This window comes from Ctenocephalides felis, unplaced genomic scaffold (genome assembly GCF_003426905.1).
Source record: "Ctenocephalides felis isolate EL2017-DRISC unplaced genomic scaffold, ASM342690v1 CF-g0.4_SCAFFOLD_03572, whole genome shotgun sequence".
NCBI lineage: Eukaryota > Metazoa > Arthropoda > Insecta > Siphonaptera > Pulicidae > Ctenocephalides > Ctenocephalides felis.
Genome location: NW_020539726.1, coordinates 29,547,838 through 29,569,182, shown reverse-complemented (window position 1 = coordinate 29,569,182; position 21,345 = coordinate 29,547,838). Strand labels below are relative to the sequence as shown.

Here is a 21,345-nt window from a genome sequence, read left to right as displayed (position 1 = left end):
TTTTAAAAAATGCGATTTGGCATTCGAAAATCAGATATTTTTGATAGACGATAGAGTGGGTATTAAAAAGTTTTGAGAAATTTCAAAATTTTCAAAATTCAAAAAAAAAATATTAATATTAATTTCAGTTCGCAAAAAACTTCCGAATTTTCATAAAATTTTCAAAATTTATATTTTTGGATTCTGTATTTTCATCATTCTAGATTCAGATGATGCGCATTTTCTTTGTTATTGTTGACCATTTTATTTTATAGAAAAATGAAGAGAAACATCTATATTATGAAGTTTCTTGATTTTTATAATATAATATAAAGGGCAAGGTGAATAAATATATTTCAAATAAAACTATGATTTTGTTCTATACTCAGGCTTTCGTTAACCACTCAACCATAATAATTGCACAGGAATCGAAAAACGATTCATTTTCAGGAATTAAGACAAACTATACCGAGGATTTTCTGATAAGCTGAAGGTCAATATGTGTAACAGGGCCAAAATAGCAATTGTAAGACAAATTTTGTATATGTTTTCAAAATGCGATAGTACAAGATAGTAGTTATTATTACTTTCTCCAAAAATCCTGGTTCCATACACACTTTGATGTCAAGCGGTGACGACAAGTGTTGAAAATATAGATACCAAGATCTTTCCAAGAAAAAATTGACTATTAAATTCTGAATGCTGTTAAGGATATAAACTAGAGATTTATTTGGGATTGTTATAACTAAATATTTTAATACGATTGTAACTTACTATAATTAAACAAAATACGTTACAATTTAATGTTCAATTTGACAAGATTTACTCTTCTTCGGCAGAGTGAACATGTTCCAGAAGTTCTTAGAACCGCAAATACGTACTAAATCGGAAATTTGTTCGGTATTTTCGTTTGGAATAACCTTAGAAATACCAATGCCTTGGGATAATTGTGTTATCGATCTCAGAACTCCTACGTACCGTACTTATTTATTAGTCGGGGCCTCCATGTAGGAAAATAAACTTGTCTATGAGAATTGCGAATCGAAAAATATATATAAAAGATATAGACACAGATTGGAAAAATACAAACTTTAAATAATATAAAAACTACAAGTTCTAAAATAAAAATGAAAGAAACAATGATTAACAAAAGGGAGATAATTAAATTAGTTCATTTAATCAAATGCGCTTTTATACCCCAAAATTTCTTTTGTGCAGAATACTAATAATAATAATATTATTATTAATATCTAGTAGTAATAATAATAATAATATATATATATATATATATATATATATATAGGGTAGAGAAAGACTAAAAGGGCCGCTTGTAAAAAGGTTTAGCACCAAAACAAGTAAAGTTAAGATTTTTAAGAACGCCAATATTTGAAAGTAGAGGGAAAAAGATGTATAACCAGCCGTCACCTCGATTTTTACGATGTTGCTATCGGGAAATAAACGGCAATGTTCGAAAATCCATAGCAAAAGTATTTTCTTTCGTTGTTAGTTTTTTGGTTGTGGGCACTATTGTTTACTTTACGATATTAAGGTATAATTTTATTGTTCAGTTTACGATATTATTTATAATTTTAAAGTATAATTTATTTAATTGTTTTATAAAATGTTTTGTTAATTTTAATTAATTTTAAGCTTATCCGTGGATGGGGTAAAAAGAACCAACTGAATCTTTACTCTGGCAAAAGTATAAACAATAAAAAATAGTAAACAAAAGAGAAAATTAAGTAAATAAAAACATTTTTACAAGAAAAAAATTAAATTGTTTCAATTCTGCTTGTCAAGGTTATATACAGTGTTATCTTTGTCAAAAATGTACCTATGAAAAAAATCAGTTTGATCAATTGATGATGATATAAGATCATATATCGAAACGTATAAAAATCAAATTTTCTCAGAAAATGCATTTGAGAAGTACTTAGTATTTTAAGATGTAAGTTTTTCGTAATGACGAAGATTGTCAGAAAATATAAATTGTGAATATCTCACTATATAAGCACAAAAATGCAGTTTTCGAAATTTTCACAAAATATCATCAGTTACATAAGAAAAGTGCAGCAAGGGGGCGTCCATTAATCACGTGAGGTTTTTAGGGGGAGGGGGGATTTGACAAAAAATCACAAAATATTACGTGGGGGAGGGAGGTGTATAGTAAGATATCACGTGTATTTATTTTTTAACTGATGTTTTAAAAAAATTCAAACATTTTCAAAAAAAAATCAAAAATTTTACAGTTTACGTAACTAAAAATACACGTAATGTTTGGTGGGTTACCCCCTGGTGGGTTAACTTGGCAAAATGCAAAGTGCGGTTAGGTTGGAGCAACACTCCTCACGATTCGATATTTCTGTAAAGAAAACATATAAAGTATTATACATCGTTAGAAAGGTCTCAAAATTCTTAGTTTTTTCTCCATATATCGCAACTTCGAATTCCGAACGGTGTGGCCTACAGGCGAGTTGCTGTCGTAAAATTTCAGGAAAATTGGAAAATCTCGAGAAAATTATATGAACACACTTAACCATTTATATACCATTTTATTCGTAATTTTATTCTGCATTTTGACAGGGGGTAAATTTGAATATCACCAGGTATCACCAAGAGGGAGAGGGGGTTGAAAAATCCTTAAAAACTAGCCTAATTTACACACTTACCTAATATATTTCTCTTGAGAGCAACCCAACGGTCAATTACTCTTCTTCTTCATGTCAAAACTATATGTATTCGTTATGTGCATCCTATAATGTTGGCAAAAAGTGGAAATTTGATATCATAATGCATTCTATCGAGCTGACCGAAATTTGGATCAAATTCTGGACCAGTTTTTAACCATTGCACAGCGACGGAGTCTGAAAAGTGTAATAGCATGAATGAAAAATTCAGCTTGATAATATAATTTAGTCTGAATAGTTGGGTCTAAAAAATGTAATAAAAATTCAGTTTCCTCCAACTCTCTCGTTATTATCTAAGTATAACGCTGTTGGATACGAAGTTATTCGTATTGGTAATGGCATCAGTTCCTTAGAATTGAATACAGATAGGTTCGATCGGAAATCAAGAGAGAGCAAATCAAATTCGCCCTGAACTGTGCGCAATGTTAAACTTCTGCAGGCGGTTAAGATAAGCAGTAAGTAGTAATCAGTAAGCAGTAAGAACCGACCGCGATCTTAGAACCGAATCAAGCTCATTCATGGAAGACTAAAACTCCAATTGTTAGAACATATTTATAGTATGAATTATAGCTACACCAATATCTTTATACATAAACTAGTGGGCATGAGATTATTAAAGAAAATTGCTGGAATTTCCCGAAACAAAAAAAAATTATTTAAACTAGTAGGGCGCATGGCATCGTGCCTTAAGGAAAATTGCTGAAACTTCTCGTACCAAAAATTATTTTTTTTAAAAAAGATTAACATTTTTGAAAATAAAATACTCTGAAAAAATTAGATATTTGGAAACTAAAAATTTTTGGACAAAAATTTCCTTTTTTTTGAAAAAAAAAAAAGACTGAAAAAAATTTTGGAAATTCTGAACTTTTTTTCAAAGCAATCGTACTGCTTTAATTGCATAGATACGAAATATCAAAGCGCGTAAGCGCCGCGCCGCCGTATGACAGATAAGCATTGATACGGAACCCATAGGAATGTAAACAAAATTCATACTTATTGTTAAAATCTCTATAAAATATCTGATAATTTGATGTGCATATATATAATGATCATTTTTGACCGCCAAATGGCATTTTTTTTTTCACTTTTTTTACTAGATCTCCGAAACCGCTAGACCTGCCTTTATGAAAATTTGATCAGTTCTTCATCTTGTTAATACAAGTAAAATGTTTATTCAAATCGGACGCACCGTTCTGTTGTTTTACTGTTTTTCACTTTTTGCTTCATATCTTCGGAACGGCTAGACCTGCCTTCGCCAAAAACTAATCAGAACGTCCCCTTATCAATACGAATCGAATGTTTTTTGAATTATTCAAATCGCTTCATCTGTGTTCCCGAAATCGTCGACTAAAATTTGTATCCAAACACACATACACACACGCACACACACACATACATCCATTTTTTCTAAGGTATGCCAAAATATTCAAAAACCTCTGAAACGTAAAGATACATAAAATTTTCATTTTCGATTTTTTTGCGATTACTATAACTTGCCCTACGGGAAGTTAAAAAGCTTTAAAACATTTTGAAAACTGAAAACAATAGATTTTTGAAAAATTTAATTTTTTTTTAAATTTGAAACTTCTTTAAAGTTTTATAGCTTTTTCAAAGCAATCGTGCTGCGTAGCTGTTTTAGAGACAAAGCATGGAAGCACGTAAGCGCCGCGTCGCAATCTTACGGGTAACCATTGATAACGGAAAACCCATAGAAATTTATACTTATTAAAATCTCAGTTTGACCACCAAACGATTTCTGAAACCGCTAGACCTGCCTTTGCAAAAATTGGATCAGTACTTCGTTTCGTCAATACAATTAAAATGTTTTTTGAATTATTCAAATAGGACGCTCCATTTTTTTAAACTGAATTACCATATTTATACTATAGGCACTTTTTGCGATTATTATAACACTCTACTGAAGTGATGATTTTTATTTTATTCATTTTGGAATAAAACTGAATTTAATATAAGTTAATAATAAAACAATACTAAATTAGAATTTATTTTTATTTACAAATATAATAAATATACAAATACATATATATATATATATATATATATATATACGCACATATTGCAAATACAGTAATACCCCGCTTAATGCGGGGGATACGTTCCATCAATGTAGAGCGTAATACGAAACAGCGTTAAACGAGGCTATCTTTACGTAGAAATATTGAGGTAAGATGGCTGGGAAATAGATTAGATTTTAAATTCAAAAGGCATGTTTTTTAATAAAAATAAAACTAAACATTTTTTCACTAAAGCCCAAATTAATACCATGTTGTTATTTCTTGCAATAATAAAAACAAAATATAAAGAGCAAAACGAATATTCTTGAGAAAACGAATAAAATTTGAAGTCATCCATATTTAGTTAGCCTTCCATGTTTTCAGTCACAAAAAGGCAGAACCTTTTTGTGACAAAAGCATCTATCTGATGTTGTTTGCCTTTCTTTTGCATTGTTCTCTATATAAAGTTCTTCATAAAAGGATAGAGCATCGCTAACATCACACCTTACTTTTGAGCTCCTGTCAAAATTCAAATCATTTACAATGAATTGATCCATAATTTCAGTTATGGTTTTACAAATGCCATTGAAAGTTCTTTTTGCTCTTCCTCTGAATCACTGCCATCAACACTTTTGTTTTCTTCTTGTTCAGTTTATTCCTTGAGCTTCATCATTAGAATAACTGCACTGTTTCATGAATTATTTTTTCAACAACTTCCCTTTCAAAACCTGGGTTGAAATAAACGAGCGCTAAATCGAAATAGCTCTAAACAAAACGGCGTTAAGCGGGGTATTACTGTATATATTATTGGCAATTAAATCAACAATAAATACATTCATCAAATTGACAAGAGAAGCATGAAAAATTAAAAAAACGTGATATGAAAATATATTTTTTATAAATTATCAAACAACACAGAAGTAACAAAATGCAAAAATTGCATTAAAAATAATCTAAGCACCTGAGACTTTCATTCCTGCAACCTAAATTTCTTGAACAAGTAACATTAGTTCCGGCTTCAAAAATAAATTTGTAGAAGAACTATCGCTGTAAGAAAAAAGCAAGACTGTTGCTGGTACCAATTTCATGTCTAACAAGGTCTGGTCATTTGATTCGTTATCAAGAATAGTACTTGATGGTGTTAAGAGAGTAAAGCCTGCTTTTTCATTGTGCAGAGCTCCCCGAACAAAATCAAATATTTGAGATATTTTGTCATATACACTGAATGTACCCTAAAAAAAAATATCTTTAATAATCTGATTAAAACTAATTGAATAATTTTAAATGTAATTTGTTACATCTTACTTGTAAAAAGATTCCATCAGGAAAACGTATTCTTATCAAGGCGTATTTATATCTACGTAACTCTCTCATTTCATCCTTTTCCCTCATCGCTTTAGTTCTTAGCATTTGTGCTTTCTCTATTGACTCTGTTCTACATTTAAACAATAAATGAATAGATATAAAACATGAATATTGAAAACTAATATTCAAATTATTTTTATCAAGATCAAAGATTATTGAAAGAATTTAAGAAATTTGGATTTTGTGTGATACATAATGTATCTATATTTAAAACAAAATTGATTTTATATGAGATGGCTTACTAAATCTACCTTTGTTGCTGTTCTCTCTTTAATTCCTCAGATGTAATAGCATAAAAAGCAGGTGGAAGTTCTGTGCATTTATTTGCTTGGGACGGTAATAATACTTGTAAACATCTGTCCAATTCTAGCGACAATGGTTCTGCACTTTGCAGAGCATCAAGTAAAATCTAAACCAATTTTGAATTTAAAAATAAAGCCTAATGTAATTATGAATGTACAAAAATTTGTATTCTTTATACTTCTAAATTAGTAGTGCCCTCAGAAGTATTCTGGTAAACTAAATAACATTCTGAACCATCAGGTCCATCACAAACTTGTTCTACAAATCCAGCGGCAAGTAAGAAGTCCAGGGCACCTTCAACAGGTTTCACACGTTCCACAAACAATCTATAATAATTAATATGAAGGTAAATATTAGCATCCACATATAAATTTATAAACAGTTTCAGTTTTTAAATTGAATTCAATTTATCTTACCTGTTAGACATTCTAATTTTATGATATTTTTCTTCATCAGGATGAGAAATTATGTTTTCTAGATATTTCTTAAGTAATTCACAGCATGATTCACACTTTTCTTTTGTATTTAGGGAATGTATTATAAGGCAAGAAGTGAGGCCTCTCTCATCAGCGAGTTGTTCATAAAGAAATTCCCTAATTTTGGGCTTCCATTCATCTTTTGGCAAAATCTCATCGCTAACCATAGGGCATCTACAATGAATAATATTTAATTTTAAGTGAAATATATAGTATAATGATCAATTATTTGGTATCCTCATAGCAATAACTCGCATGTGATACAAAAGGTTGTATGTAAATTTTTAAAATATCTGCATTTCCAAATGCACAAAATTTACCCTGTATGTGGCTTCGACCACAACATGTTACAATGAATTCAGCATATCATCTCTTGCCACATGTCGTTTTATTGATAGTATTTGGTTCCTATATGAACTAATAATTCTCTTTCAAATTTATTAAACCTTTAATTTACAAATGTCTTCTAACATTAACTCAATCAACAAAGATATTGATATTCATAATACTACACTAAATCAAATAAGCTCCATCTGCTCAACCAAATCTTTATAATTCTTTTCAAACATGTTCAAGTATTTCATCTTATTCTATTCTATTTTATAAAATTGAAAAACTAAAATTGTACTTTTAAGTCCTTACTACTTAATTCTGTGAGCTATGTAATAAATAAATAAATGTATATATTTAATTTTTGAATGTTCACCAATAAAATGTAACATTGTACCTAAAATAAACTCCTTTGGTTGCTAAATGTGTTGAGGCCTCTAATTCTTTTGTTCGTGGAACACTAATTTCAGAACTACCTCTTCTTTGAGAACTCTCAGCAGCATATTTCTCCATCTCTAATTCTCTTTTCACCTGTGCCTAAAAATAATTCAGCGTAAGTGGATTTAAGTTTAATAATCCAATTATATATATATATATATATATATATATATATATATATATATATATATATGATGCATACTTGTATTGCAGCAAGTGATGTGTTAAAAGCAGCACTTTTTTCCCTTTTATTTCCCAACCGGGCCAAAGCAGCTTCTGCGGTGACAATTTTAGTGGTTTCTTACTTGGTCGAATGGAGCACTCCCAGATTACGTCCTTGTAATAATTCCAAGCAATGCAAATAAAAACAATATTCAAACTAATTAGTGCAATCAAGACTTTTAGAAGTGTTAATTGGTATTCGTCAAAACTTAGTAAATATTCAAATGTTTCTTGAATTGGGACGAGAAATGATACTGCACTTTCTTTTGAGATCCAGGTTTTAACTAGATATTCACACAGAACTGTATATAAATATTCTATCTGTTCGTACACAGTATTAAAACATGTGAAAATATAATTGGATAAACTCATCACGATGACATTTCATTCAATTCCGACTTCGACTTGTCAAACGCGGCATATTTTCTGCCAAAGAGAAGAAATACACGACTGGAAGTTTCAACGTGTAAAAAAATTCTGAAAAATTATCAAAGAAACCATACAGACAAATTTAATTTAATTTTAATCTAAGAATATATTAATACTACAAGATTAAAAATCATTTTTAAGCATTTTATTCAATATATATTATTTATACCATACTCTAAAATTCAACAATGCGAAGATAGCTTTAATTTAATAAACTAATAAAAGTAAAAAAAATATAAATCGATTTAGGTTTAATTTTTTAAATAAAAATAAACAATTAATAACTTTTAAAAGTTGTTAAGATCCAGAGTACAAAATCAGATCAAAAAGGGAACGGGCAAGCTCATAAAAATGTCAGTGAGTACGCCATGACTTCTCGTAGTGGCGAAAAAGTGCAACAAGGTGCCCATACAAGATGGCGTTTGACAGGTTTTATTCCGTATTTTGACAGGTTTTATTCAAACTCCTAGATAAATAAGCATAATAATAGCGGTAATCTACATTTGTTCGGAGATTACCGGCCATGTTCAAACTTATGTGCTTGTTAAAGATGGATATTGCACCTTTTGACACATGTGTCAAAAAGCGTGTGGCCACTTGTACAATTTAAAGCGCGAAATTCAAATAGAAATTTAAAACATTGTTTCCTTATCTATGATTGTGAAATTCACCTATTTGACTATATACGGTAGAAGGCAATGTGTATAGTTGGATATGTCATATGAATATATACGGTAAAAAAAGCAAAGTCATCAGATATGTGATAGAAAATTTTTTATATAAAAAATTGAAGATTTGGCCTGTGCTTTCTTTCAATTTTTTTTATGAACTACCATCCATGATTTTTTTTACATCTACATTTTTCACTCAAATCATAAAGGTGCGCCACACCTAACGAACGAACATGTCGAACAAGAAAATACAAAGAAGAACGAACAGGAATACGAACGAACGCGAATAATTCCAAACAAACGCCTCAAAGCAGTGAGGGCTTGAATCTTTTTGTTCGAGGATGTACCGTGAAACGTCAGATTTATTATTTAAAGTGGCGGGAAAGAGCAAAATTATTTAAAGTCAATAAATTTACAAGATTTGTCAATAACAGCAATACTTAAAGGTACGTCCACACCTAGCGAACGAGCACGAACGAACATGGATTTTGACATGCGCGTGGGTCGCTTTTGTTAGAAGCTTTCAATCTGCGCATATTATTTATCATGTTCATTCGTATTCGTTCGTTAGGTGTGGACGTATCCTTAAGACGCGTCCACACCTAACGAACGAACATAAATGAACGTACCAGAACGAACATAAACAAACATGGCGAGCAATGTTCCGCAACTTGTAGTACATCAAAGGGACTGTTCGTTCATGTTTGAATTCGTATGTGCAGTGTGACGCTACCACAACAACATAAACTAATGCAGGACAGCACATTTTAACATCAAAAAAGAAAAAATGTTTGTCTACATTCGTGGTAGCGTTTTTAGAAGCTTTCAATCTGCGCATATTATTTATCATGTTCATTCGTATTCGTTCGTTAGGTGTGGACGTATCCTTAAGACGCGTCCACACCTAACGAACGAACATAAATGAACGTACCAGAACGAACATAAACAAACATGGCGAGCAATGTTCCGCAACTTGTAGGTACATCAAAGGGAACTGTTCGTTCATGTTTGAATTCGTATGTGCAGTGTGGACGCTACCACAACAACATAAACTAATGCAGGACAGCACATTTTAACATCAAAAAAGAAAAAATGTTTGTCTACATTCGTGGTAGCGTCCACACTGCACATACGAGTTCAAACATGAACAAACAATTCCCTTTGATGTACAGACAAGTTGCGGAACATTGCTCGCCATGTTTGTTTATGTTCGTTCGTGATCGTTGTGGCGCCACACTATGCTGTTGCCGTTCGTTCTGGTACGTTCATTTATGTTCGTTCGTTAGGTGTGGCGTGTCAAAACATACATATTTTTCACTCACTTTGAATTTTTTACCCGATAATTTTTGTTTTTCTAAATTTTTTCTTCCAAAAATTTTTTTTCCTTTGATTTTTTTAAGTTTGAATTTTATTATCAAAAATTTTTTCCAAAAAAATCAAAGACTATATATAGTCCATGGTTTTTTCCCAAAAATTTTTTTTCAAAAAAATTTTTTCCCCAATTTTTTTTCTGATTTTGTGCTGAACCCAATGACATGATCACGGTCATTTTTATATAAATCTCAATGGAGACGTGGTATATGAAATAATTCAATATAAGTAGTACAAATAGAAAAGATGAACCTGATTAATTTGAGTAAATGAAATGAGGACAAAATATGCGCATATAAAATATATTTTGATCAAAATTACAAACATGTTAAAAAAATATAAAATAGAGAAAATCAAGCGCGCAAGGTACGCACGTACTTTTTTTTGACTTGTTAAATTTCTATATTTCAATCAATATGTGGTACAATGTCGAGTGTAATATGTTATGCATCGAAATGATATAGTCACATCTACTTATAGTCATTATAATACATTTTAGTTAGTGTTAAGCATTAGTTTTATATTTAGTTGTAAGTTGTAATTTAACGAATTATGTTTTTTTGTCATTTACTTACTTATTGTTAACATTATTGATATTGATTGACTAAAACAATAAAAAAATTATTGCTTATGTCTGATACAGATGTTTGTCTCCATAAGTGGTTTTAAATGGAATACTGTAGAAAAAATAAAACCATCACTATTTGCTCTAAATAGCAAAAGTCTTGCGAAAAGACTATTAGTTTGAATTATTCTTTAAATCTAATGATGTTTTCTATATTACTCGAATCACTTTATAGATTGTTAGTATTTTATTAACTTCCCGTAGGGTGAGTTATTGTAATCGTCCAAAAATCGAAATTGAAAATTTTTGCATTTCTCGACGTTTTGAAGGTTTCTGAACATTTTGGCATACCTCAGAAAAAATGGATGTGTGTGTCTATGTATGTATGGATACAATTTTCCAGTCACGTTTTCGGGCGCACGGATCAACCGATGTGAATGGTTCAAAAAACATTCGATTCCTATTGATAGGAAGATGTGCTGATTAGTTTTTGACGAGGGCAAGTCCAGCAGTTACGGAGATTAAGAGTAAAGAGTGCAGAAAATGGAAATCGAGTTTCTGAGAGAACGGGGCATCCGATTTGAATGATCTGAAAAACATTAAATTTGTAATGATTGGGAGAAGAGATGATTAGTTTTTGGCAAAAGCAGGCCCAGAGCCATTTCGAAGATACAGAGCTAAATGTGCAAAAAATGGCAGTTTTTGAGAGAACTAAGCGTCCAATTTGAATGATTCAAAGAACTTTCTGCTTGTTTTAACAAAATAATTGATTTTGGAAAAATAAATTGTTTCAAGAATTTTTTTTTGTATATCGAAAATAATTCAGATTTTATTTTTAATTCTGACTATAGTTCTAATATACTTCAAACAAATAATTTCAACTTTGCAATTCAGTTTATATAATTCTTAATAAATATTAGACAATGTTACAATATTTATTTATAATAATCTATTTGAAAACATTTAATATTCCTCGAACCTTACGTTACGGTACGGGAAGTTCCAGCAATTTGCCTTAAGGCACGATGCCATACACCCCACTAGTTTTATATATAAAACTAATAAATATATTTATTTGACCTTCATATATAATTGCGCAAACGACTCTTTAGTAAATTATATCAAACCCTACAAAGTTTGTCTTAAAACTTATATACATTTTTCAGATATAATATTTATTTACCAATGTTTTTGATTATCATGTGTCAGTGATTAATTAAAAAAAATTAAAATGACTTGCTTCATGAGACTGACCTTCAATTAGTATGACCTTAATAAATAATTGGCCAAACGATATTTAGGTGATTATATCTAAACTCTACAAATCTTATCTAAGAAGTGATGTACTACTTTATCAAATAATTATTTAAAAAATGTTTTTGATTACAATGTGTCATTTATATTTATTTAGTGAATAATAAAGTGTACGTGTGATTATATAATAAATACGAAGTGAATTGTTTCCTATTTAAAAGGTATTAATTATGTATACAATGATAAAAAGGCAAAAAGTAACACTTTCACATTAAGTGAATACTATTTAGAAATTATTTTTCACATTATAATAATTCGCCAAAAACAAATACTAAATATATAGAAAATTTGTTGACGTAGGTTTTGAACAGTTTTTGCAAAAAATCACATTATTTGCAAAAACTGTTCAAAACCTACGATTCAAAACTTCTGAAACTTAAAAAAAAATGAAAATGTAGGATAAATTAAAACATAACCAGGTGTAAGTGTAATTTTGCCAAGAGGCAAATTGTGGAAACACAAAATGTGTAAACAATTAAAAGGCTAAAAAAATTTATACTGGTGATTCTTAGCGTGCTTTTCTCTAATCCTGGTCGCCCAGGATTTTGGACATACAAAAAAAGCCTGAAAATTAAACTCATTCCCGTGAGCTTCAAATTTTTATAAGATTTAATTTATTGAGAACTTAGATAATCATAGCCAAACGATTTGAACCGAAAATGTTCAATTTTATGAGCAAGATGTAAATGCATTAAGGGTTAAATTAAATTGCATGCATTAAGGGTTAATTAAATCTAGTGTAAAAATTAAAAAAAAAAAGATTTTGGGTGTGTTTTGTTTTTAGATATTTTCAAAGTTTATGTATTCAGGATTATTGGTACGATAATATTTTTTAAAATTCAAATTATTTTCAGAGAGTCGTAGTCTATTTGCAAAACTTTAAACGCGTTTTTCTCAAGCTGTCTTTTTTAATACGATGTCCACGATTTCCAGAGTTTTACTGAGCCGATTCACTTAAAATTTTCAGAGAATCTTCTTTATAGAGTTCTCCCTGGGATATACTAGCCTCATCACCAAATTTGAAATTTTACTATTTTTAAAAAATTCGTGACACTCAAAAAAGTGGTAAGAATTTGAAAAAAAAATCGCTATTTTGTCAAAAAAAATTAACTCAATCCTAATATGTACATACCATTTCGACATTATTCTACATTAATCATCTTTTTTTTTCATTTCGGATTACTAGGAGGGTTGCAATCGTGCCAATTTTTTGTAACTCCTCACTTCAACAACCGTTAATTTTAAAAATTATTAACTTTTTTTGTACTCTTGTGACATTGATAAATAAATTGTAAAAAAAAATAATAGTGAAAAAATGTATTGCCTTTTTTTAAGATGATTTAAAAATGACCTAAAATTTATGCCTCCACACTAGAATATTCCCTTAAGGGCCAGATTAATATTTATCACTTTTTGATGATTTTATCATACAATCCATAAACTTACAGACAAAAGTCCTTCAGTTTTCTCTATTTTTTTTTTTATTATTATATTTTTAACAACAATCAGAACCTTTCGTCCTATGAGCTGTTGGGCTGAAACTTCTCCTTACTTCGTATTTTTAGATGGTAATCCAATGGTTAATCCACCCATATTTGATGATTTTTGTTATTAGAATTAATCTAATAGGGCTGACTTTTTATTGGTGCAGCAATGCCGGGCAAGGGCTATTTTCACTTGGAATCATATTGCTATCTATATTTTCAAGTGAAAATCGTTGTCACTGCTGCCTGACAACAGGCTGCTCGAATTGGGTATCGAACCCGGGACCTCTGAAACAAGTCCGGTCGCTCTTAAACGCTTACCTAAGGGCGAGCCCTAGTTTTCTCTAAATAAAGATTTTATATTTGTTTTTGTTCAAAATCAGTCATTTTATAAAATGAAAAGTTTGAAAGCTATTTTCATTATTGCCAGTTCCACCAATTCTTTAATTAAAAATGATCATTTTCTCATCATACATTCTATAAAAAATTATTTATTTTATAGCTATTTTTATTACTGCCGATAAGTTTCTAAGATGTTATGGATAACTTTGTTGGCAGCTGCCCTAAGCCTTGCCTATTTTTACGCCAAGAAGAGAACTGAACATTGGTCCAGGAAGAATTTGAAAGCAAATACAGCAGATACTTTTTTCAAAGATTTTTTCAACAATATTACGATTAAAGAAAATTTTGCTAATATATTGGATGGCTACTACAAGTAAGTTTATATGTATAATTTAAAAAAATCATATTTCGGAATAGATCGCAATACGTTATTTCGTTCTTAACGTTATACGTTATTTATATAAAAAAATTAATAATTGCATTTCGAGTTTTCGCATAAATTAATGCTCAAAACTAATTGTAAGTAGCATTTTGCTTTAAGGCAAATTGCATACTTCTTCGTAAAGCATACATAATTAACTTGAAAAATCAGCTATTTAGGTAAAGTATTCAATCGTTTATTTCGAAAATAAAATTTTACACTTCTGATAATTATAAATAAAAAAACAGCTAGCCCGCACAAAACTAATCAACACTGGTCCTCATCAAATTACATATATAAATGTAGGATAAATTAAAATTCAACCAGGTGTAAGTGTCGAGAAAACATAAAATTACCAAATCGGATTTTCTGACGACAAAAATTTTATATGTTGGCTAATATTAAAACTAAATAACGGCATAGAAAATTGTTGTTTAATAACTGATATATTTGCAAGTTATCAAATTAATAGTTATTATATTACTAAGGTACCTTTAAATTTTTTTATGCAGGCGTTTCCGTGAAGAGCCATTCTTCGGTTCTTTCGCCTTTTTTAGACCATCTCTTGTGCTCGTGGATTTAGATGTAATAAAAACAGTTTTAGCCACAGACTTCACATCTTTCCAAAAGAATGATTTTGAATTTGATGAAGAACTGGAGGTGCTGCTGAATACCAATCCGTTTGCGTTATCTGGAGCTAAATGGAAAAGAGCGAGAAATCAAGTTATACCAGCTTTCACATCGGGACGGGTAAGTAGATTTTCATTCACAAGCTAAATAAAAACAATTATATAGATGAGTTTAGAAATAGTTAAAGTTCAATGTTTAAAACTTTATTACCTTAAGATGAAAGTGATGTATCCGTTGATGACAGAAGTTGCTCAAAAGTTGACCAAGTATATAAGTGAACAAAACGATGCTACAACTTCGACCGGATTGGATGCGAAAGATGTAAGTAAATACCATCTGTTTAATAAAAACAGTATTTGCCAATGAACACGTAGGAAACAATTATTGTAACCCTTCCCGTTTGAGTGTCGTCTATAGACGACATCCGCTTGATGACCTGTGTGCACGAATGTCGACGGTTTGCTAACTCATACAGCAGCGTCACTCCTGCAAAAAAACACCCTTGTCGCAATATGTTGAATTTTAGGTCAAAGATATTATAAAATAAGAAATTATAGATTAGTTTTAATACCTTTCGAAGGATTCATGTATTTTTCTATTTTTAATAGTTGAGTGAAAAATTTGCAATGGACAATGTAGCTACATGTGCTTTTGGCATTGATGCAGAATCTTTTACAAATCCAAAATCAGATTTTATTCGATTGGGAAGGAAACTTTTCGAAACTACTGCACTTAACATAATTAAATTCATCATTATCTTTATGGCACCTTGGCTGACTAAACTGCTACGTATTAGGTAAAAGTTTATTTTTCAATTTGTTCATACTTTTTTTTAAAAATGAGTTATATAAATTATATCTAAACAAAATAAAATACTGTAAATAAATAAATGATTCTACAAAAATAAAAATTGATGAATTGAAAGACTTGATTGAGCTAGTGGTTGCAAAATGAGAGAAATTTTAGTTTTTAGCAACAATTGAAACCAAAAACAAACAACTCAAACACATTCTAATTAATGTAAATGATAAGAATAAATAACTAATTTGTTGCTTTATAACAGATTCGTCCCTAAAGAAACTTCTGATTGGATGGTAGCAGTTATTAATCAAAATGTAGAATATAGAGAAAAAAATAATGTGTCTCGAGATGATTTCTTGCAAGGAATGATGAATTTGAGAAACAAGACGCATATTGATTATCAACGTAAGTATAAATAATATTCCTTAAACAAAATAAACCTTTTGAAATAACTATTGATATTAGCACATTTATGGAAATAAAAAATATAAAAAGTTGGCCAATCGTCAAAATAATTTATAATGAATCTCTTAATTACAGCTCTGACTAATTTAGAAATGACTGGTCATTCTTTGTCATTCTTAACAGACGGTTATGAAACCTCAAGCGGAGTTCTAGCATTTGCATTATATGCAGTAAGTATAACAAAAAATATAACATTATTTTCATAAAATTCTAAAACTTAAAAAATTGACAATATTTAAAAAACAAATGGTAATATTTTTAATATAGGTAGCACACAATAAGGATGTTCAAGAATATTTACGAAGAGAGATAGAAGAGGTATCGGAAAAGTATGATGGATGCCTAAATTATGAAGCTATTATGGAAATGCACTACTTGGAAAGAATAATATACGGCAAGTATATTTTGCAAATCTATTACTCAAAAACAATTTGCAACATCATTGTGAACATGTAACAATATCAGTGATAATTGCAATGTCACTGTGTAAAATTTTCTATCAATAATTATTAAGATTTATCTAATTAGATTAAAATTTCAATTGTTCATTTCAAAAACAAAGTAACATCCGTTTTTGCTTTCACCAGCTGCTAATCAATGCAATTTCCAATTTATATTTTCCAAACAGACTTATAATTAACGATGAAAGGCCAAAAATTTTGTTCATACACACACAAATACCATTTGATTTATACCATTTTGGTTTCCAATGGTTCACAATACTTGAAACATCCTAAAATAGCAAATCGCTAAACAAACTTCTTATTTGGAAAGTTAAAAATAATGAGAAAAAAAATTCAAATTCTTGATGCCATAATAATACAAATATAATTTTATTTCAGAAACCATGAGAAAGTATCCACCATTAATGTTTATGCAAAAAAAGGTGCACACAACAATGCACCTTGCAAGGAAAAGGAAATGAAACTTTGACTATGGAACCTGATGATTCGATAATGATACCAGTTATGTCTATTCATAAGTAAGAAACTTATGCAAATTTTTTTAGGATTATATTAATTTAGAATATTCACCATTAATTTGCGTTTGTATTGGTTAATATAAAATAAATTTGCAGTGATCCAGAATATTATCCAGATCCAGAAAGGTTTGATCCTGACCGATTTACTGATGATGAAAAATCAGCTAGACATCCTTTTGCATTTCTTGGATTCGGAGGTGGTCCAAGAATGTGCTTAGGTAATGATTTAATTACTACAAACTAAAACAGAATCACAAATTTAATATTTATATAATAAAACTTAAATTAAAACACATAATATATAATTACTTTTATTTCAGGAATGCGATTTGCCTTACTACAAATTAAAGTAGCTTTACTGCATACAGTTATGAACTATGAATTGACTGTAGCTCCGAAAACACAAAATCCTATAAAACTAGATAAGAAGGCCTTTCTATATAAAGCAGAGGGAGGACTGTGGATAAATTTTAAGAAACTGAAAAATAATTAAAATTAATAATATAACAGCAAAATTTGTGTATTTTTTATAAAATATGTTTATACCTTATGAACAGTTATTTTTACAAAATGCTTACTTTGTTTATACAAACTAAATTCTATTATTTAAAATAGAAATAAAAAGGTTTTTATGCCAGCATATAAATAAATATATAATCTAAATGCATATGTGCTAAAAAATAATATTAAATATTTGTGACCACAAATTCTATCACCAAATCAGATCAATAACATAATAATTTACATATAAATGCAATAATCATTAAATCATTTAAATATCATAATGTAAACACTTATTCCTTTGTATCTATAAACAGCTATTAAAATTCTCTGAACTAATAATAAAATTTCATTTTCAATCTGATTTAGTGGTTATCTTATTTTAAGACTAGTGGATTAGCCACTCTGAACACATAAGGTATCATATTGGCCAATGTAGTGAATAATTCTTCAGATATTCCATGAGGTAATAAAAGTTGCAATGTGCAAAGATCTGCACCTCCCCAGGATGCTGCTTCGATCATAAATCCTTTCACACATTTAAAAACTAATTCAGCTCTTCTGACACACCATGTCACTGTCATTTCCTGAAAACAGGATAAACTTAATGGTAATAGCTTAAATTCATGAATTTTAAAATTGTTTATACAGCTTAATGTACAGAATATGGTAGTAAGAGCTGAATTAAGGCCATTGATATTAAAATTTCAAATAATTAAGTTGGTTCTACCTTATTTTACATTCTTCTGCTTACACCAAAATTCATAATATGGTAGAAATTAAAATTTGTTTTTATTTTCATACATAAATAATTTTCAACTTGGTACTTGCTGTTTTTAAACCGATCGAATATTTTCAGTGCTGTTATAATTCTGAAGTTTAATATAAATACGAGAACTTTTTTACCATACCTCAGACATTTCATGCCTCAATAATACAGGTATTGTAAGTGTAGTTACATCATTACAAGAAGCAATTTTAAGAGCATTTCGCAGACCCAAAATTGCAGGATGCCTGAAAAGAAATAATTATCTTAATGAAATAAATGCATGATGTATGTAAAATTATATACCTAGAATTGATATCTCCACTCCGTAGACTACTGTCATCACAAACCAGATGAAATACTACATGCACTTGAGACAAATTGGAATGTTTAGTTATGAAAATATCACCAGTTTGTAAATTTTTCGTATCTTTTAAAGAACTCTTATTGACTCTATCAATGTGTTCTTCATCCCTCGTGCAGTTTCTGAATTTAACAGCTTCTTTCACTTCATTTCGAATGGTTTCTAACTGGTCATCCATCTTAAAAGAAATTGTTCTTGTAAGTCTATTGATAAATTATAAATTTATATTTAACTAACTGTAGCAAAATGAAATTCAGTTGAATTATTTGCTAGAGCAGCAAGATCATGGCTCTCAACAGAGTTATCTGTGAGTAAAACAATTCCACATAGTGAATTTGAATACAATCCTAAAGCAGTGTGTAATCGTTGTGGTCCACAATCAATGCTAAAAATAAAGTTTTTTATAAACAATAAATATATATATTATTTATTAATTAGTATTACAAAAAAATTATTGGTGAATTTATTTGAAACAATTACAATTCAGCTAATCTGCAAACCTTTCATCCGTGTTTTTGGTATTGCATAAATCCATAACATCAGCTGATAATATTCTTATATTATGCATATGCTTCAATTGAGATCCTAAATGAATTGTGAAACTTTCTTCCAAGCAGTTGTTACTGGACGATGTAGGAGGTGCCATTGGTGGGCTATTAAAACAATTTTTCCTAATATTTTTTACCACTGCCAAAGTAAATACTTATATTATTACCTGTAACCTGTTGGAGATGTTGTTGGGCTGAAAGCACCTCCCAACTGAGATCCTATCCACTCTCTATACTCCACTCTTTGAGCCCCATGCAAGGCATGAAGCTGTGAGTTCCATCTGCCTCTTGCTAACGCTTGCCCAGAAAAATGTTGCACAGCCAAACGATTTATGTTCTAAAGGAAATATCAATTTTCTATCAAAAATCAATGTTTTATTATAATGAATTTGGGGGAATATTACCTCCTCAGTTGATGTAACATGAAGACCTTTAATCATTTCATCCATTTCTTCTAGCTGATGAGAAGTGAGCTGTGATATTTCCTCATCTCTTTGTACGCACAGATTTTGAACAGCCATAGCATATGATTTCTCAATAGCCAACATAGCGTCTAAAGATGAAGAGTGAACTAATCTGAAAATACATTCATTTGGAATTTTATACAATTAATTTAAAAAATTTAATTAATGTTCCAAATGAATCTAATATTCTATATTAAGCAAGTTTTTTTCTGTCATCACTTTGCTACTTAGAATTGCAAAAGATACTATTCTATACCTTATCAATATCATGTTATACAGTGCACAGTTAAGATACAGCACGTATGTTATACAAAATCACCTATGATAAGCCGTAGCAAAAATATCTTCATCAGAAGGTCCAGTTCTAGAAGCATATTCAGACGTTTCTTCCTTAAATGCTTTCTCCCATCGTCTTATTAAATCTTCCGTATCTATTTCTCCAGAAGACGTTTTCTCTAATAAACTAGCAGCTTGATTGTCATAAAATTGTGCTGATTCTTTCTTAACGAAATTCTCTAAAGCCGTTTGTACATCTACAACATAAAAATTTACTCACAATCGATTTTTCAAATATAACAAATATATTATAATAATTTTACCACTCTTGACATAGATTGGAATATCAAAAACGGAGATTATGCGCTCTGTTAATTCTGTAACGTCTCCATAAAAAGGTATTTCTACAGGCACTTCTAATTCATATTCTTGATTTGTGGTGCATGTAGGAAATTTGAAGACAAAGTTTTTTGAAATGACTTGCGCCATTATCACCACAAATACCTTACTTGTCTAGATTCATATCGTTTTTTATATGTTAAACATGCATAAAGATGAAAGTAATAGTTATTTAGTCATATTATATATATTCATTCTGTTAACTGTTGGATTTTGTAACCTTAACACAAGTTTCGTTTGACATTTGACGCCCCTTGTTCAGGAGTGACAACATTGACATAATTAAATTTAAATACAAACATTGAAAAAAGCGGCGATTCAAATTCTAAACTAGTGGGGTGGGTGGCATCGTGCCTTAAGGCAAATTGCTGGAACTTCCCGTACCGTAACGAAACGTTCGAGGAATATTGAATGTTTTCAAATAGATTATTATAAATATTGTATTATTGTCTAATATTTATAATAATTATATAAACTGAATTGCAGAGTTGAAATTATTTGTTTAAAGTATATTAGAACTATAGTCAGAATTAAAAATAAAATCTGAATTATTTTCGATATACAAAAAATTAAAAAAAAAAAAAAAAAAAAAAAAAAAAAAAGAAAATGGTACAAAATTTTTTTTTTCCAAAATTAATTATTTTGTTAAGACAAGCAGAAAGTTCTTTGAATCAATTGAATCGGACGCTTAGTTCTCTCAAAAACTGCCATTTTTTGTACATTTAGCTCTGTATCTC

At 29.8% G+C, this 21,345-nt stretch overlaps 3 protein-coding genes across 4 annotated transcripts; 1 reads left to right on the top strand and 2 right to left on the bottom strand.

Moving 5' to 3' along the window:
* Positions 1–4,865: 4,865 nt before the first annotated feature.
* LOC113388357 (UBX domain-containing protein 6) lies at positions 4,866–8,236 on the bottom strand. Its single transcript, XM_026625743.1, has 8 exons — positions 8,215–8,236; positions 7,796–7,869; positions 7,553–7,692; positions 6,766–6,999; positions 6,528–6,675; positions 6,298–6,455; positions 5,987–6,116; positions 4,866–5,913 (listed from the first exon to the last, which is right to left on the bottom strand). Exons 1-8 carry the CDS (start codon positions 8,234–8,236, stop codon positions 5,665–5,667), a joined length of 1,155 nt encoding a protein of 384 aa, XP_026481528.1. The 3' UTR covers positions 4,866–5,664.
* A 376-nt stretch (positions 8,237–8,612) lies between these two features.
* Positions 8,613–17,783, top strand: LOC113388356 (probable cytochrome P450 6a13). The gene is made up of 10 exons (XM_026625742.1): positions 8,613–8,695; positions 14,925–15,162; positions 15,259–15,363; positions 15,651–15,838; positions 16,106–16,248; positions 16,399–16,478; positions 16,576–16,706; positions 17,195–17,290; positions 17,387–17,508; positions 17,611–17,783. The coding sequence occupies exons 1-10, from the start codon at positions 8,613–8,615 to the stop codon at positions 17,781–17,783; spliced, it is 1,359 nt and encodes a 452-aa protein (XP_026481527.1).
* Positions 17,784–17,971: 188 nt separating this feature from the next.
* Positions 17,972–20,826, bottom strand: LOC113387690 (protein C12orf4 homolog). 2 transcript variants are annotated; one of them, XM_026625052.1, is made up of 9 exons: positions 20,533–20,826; positions 20,253–20,466; positions 19,874–20,045; positions 19,637–19,806; positions 19,422–19,592; positions 19,159–19,306; positions 18,864–19,099; positions 18,703–18,805; positions 17,972–18,378 (listed from the first exon to the last, which is right to left on the bottom strand). In XM_026625052.1, exons 1-9 carry the CDS (start codon positions 20,696–20,698, stop codon positions 18,169–18,171), a joined length of 1,590 nt encoding a protein of 529 aa, XP_026480837.1. In that variant the 5' UTR covers positions 20,699–20,826; the 3' UTR covers positions 17,972–18,168. The 2 variants fall into 2 exon arrangements, with proteins under 2 accessions (XP_026480837.1, XP_026480838.1); XM_026625053.1 differs by having other exon boundaries at positions 17,973–18,378; positions 19,422–19,574.
* Positions 20,827–21,345: the final 519 nt, after the last annotated feature.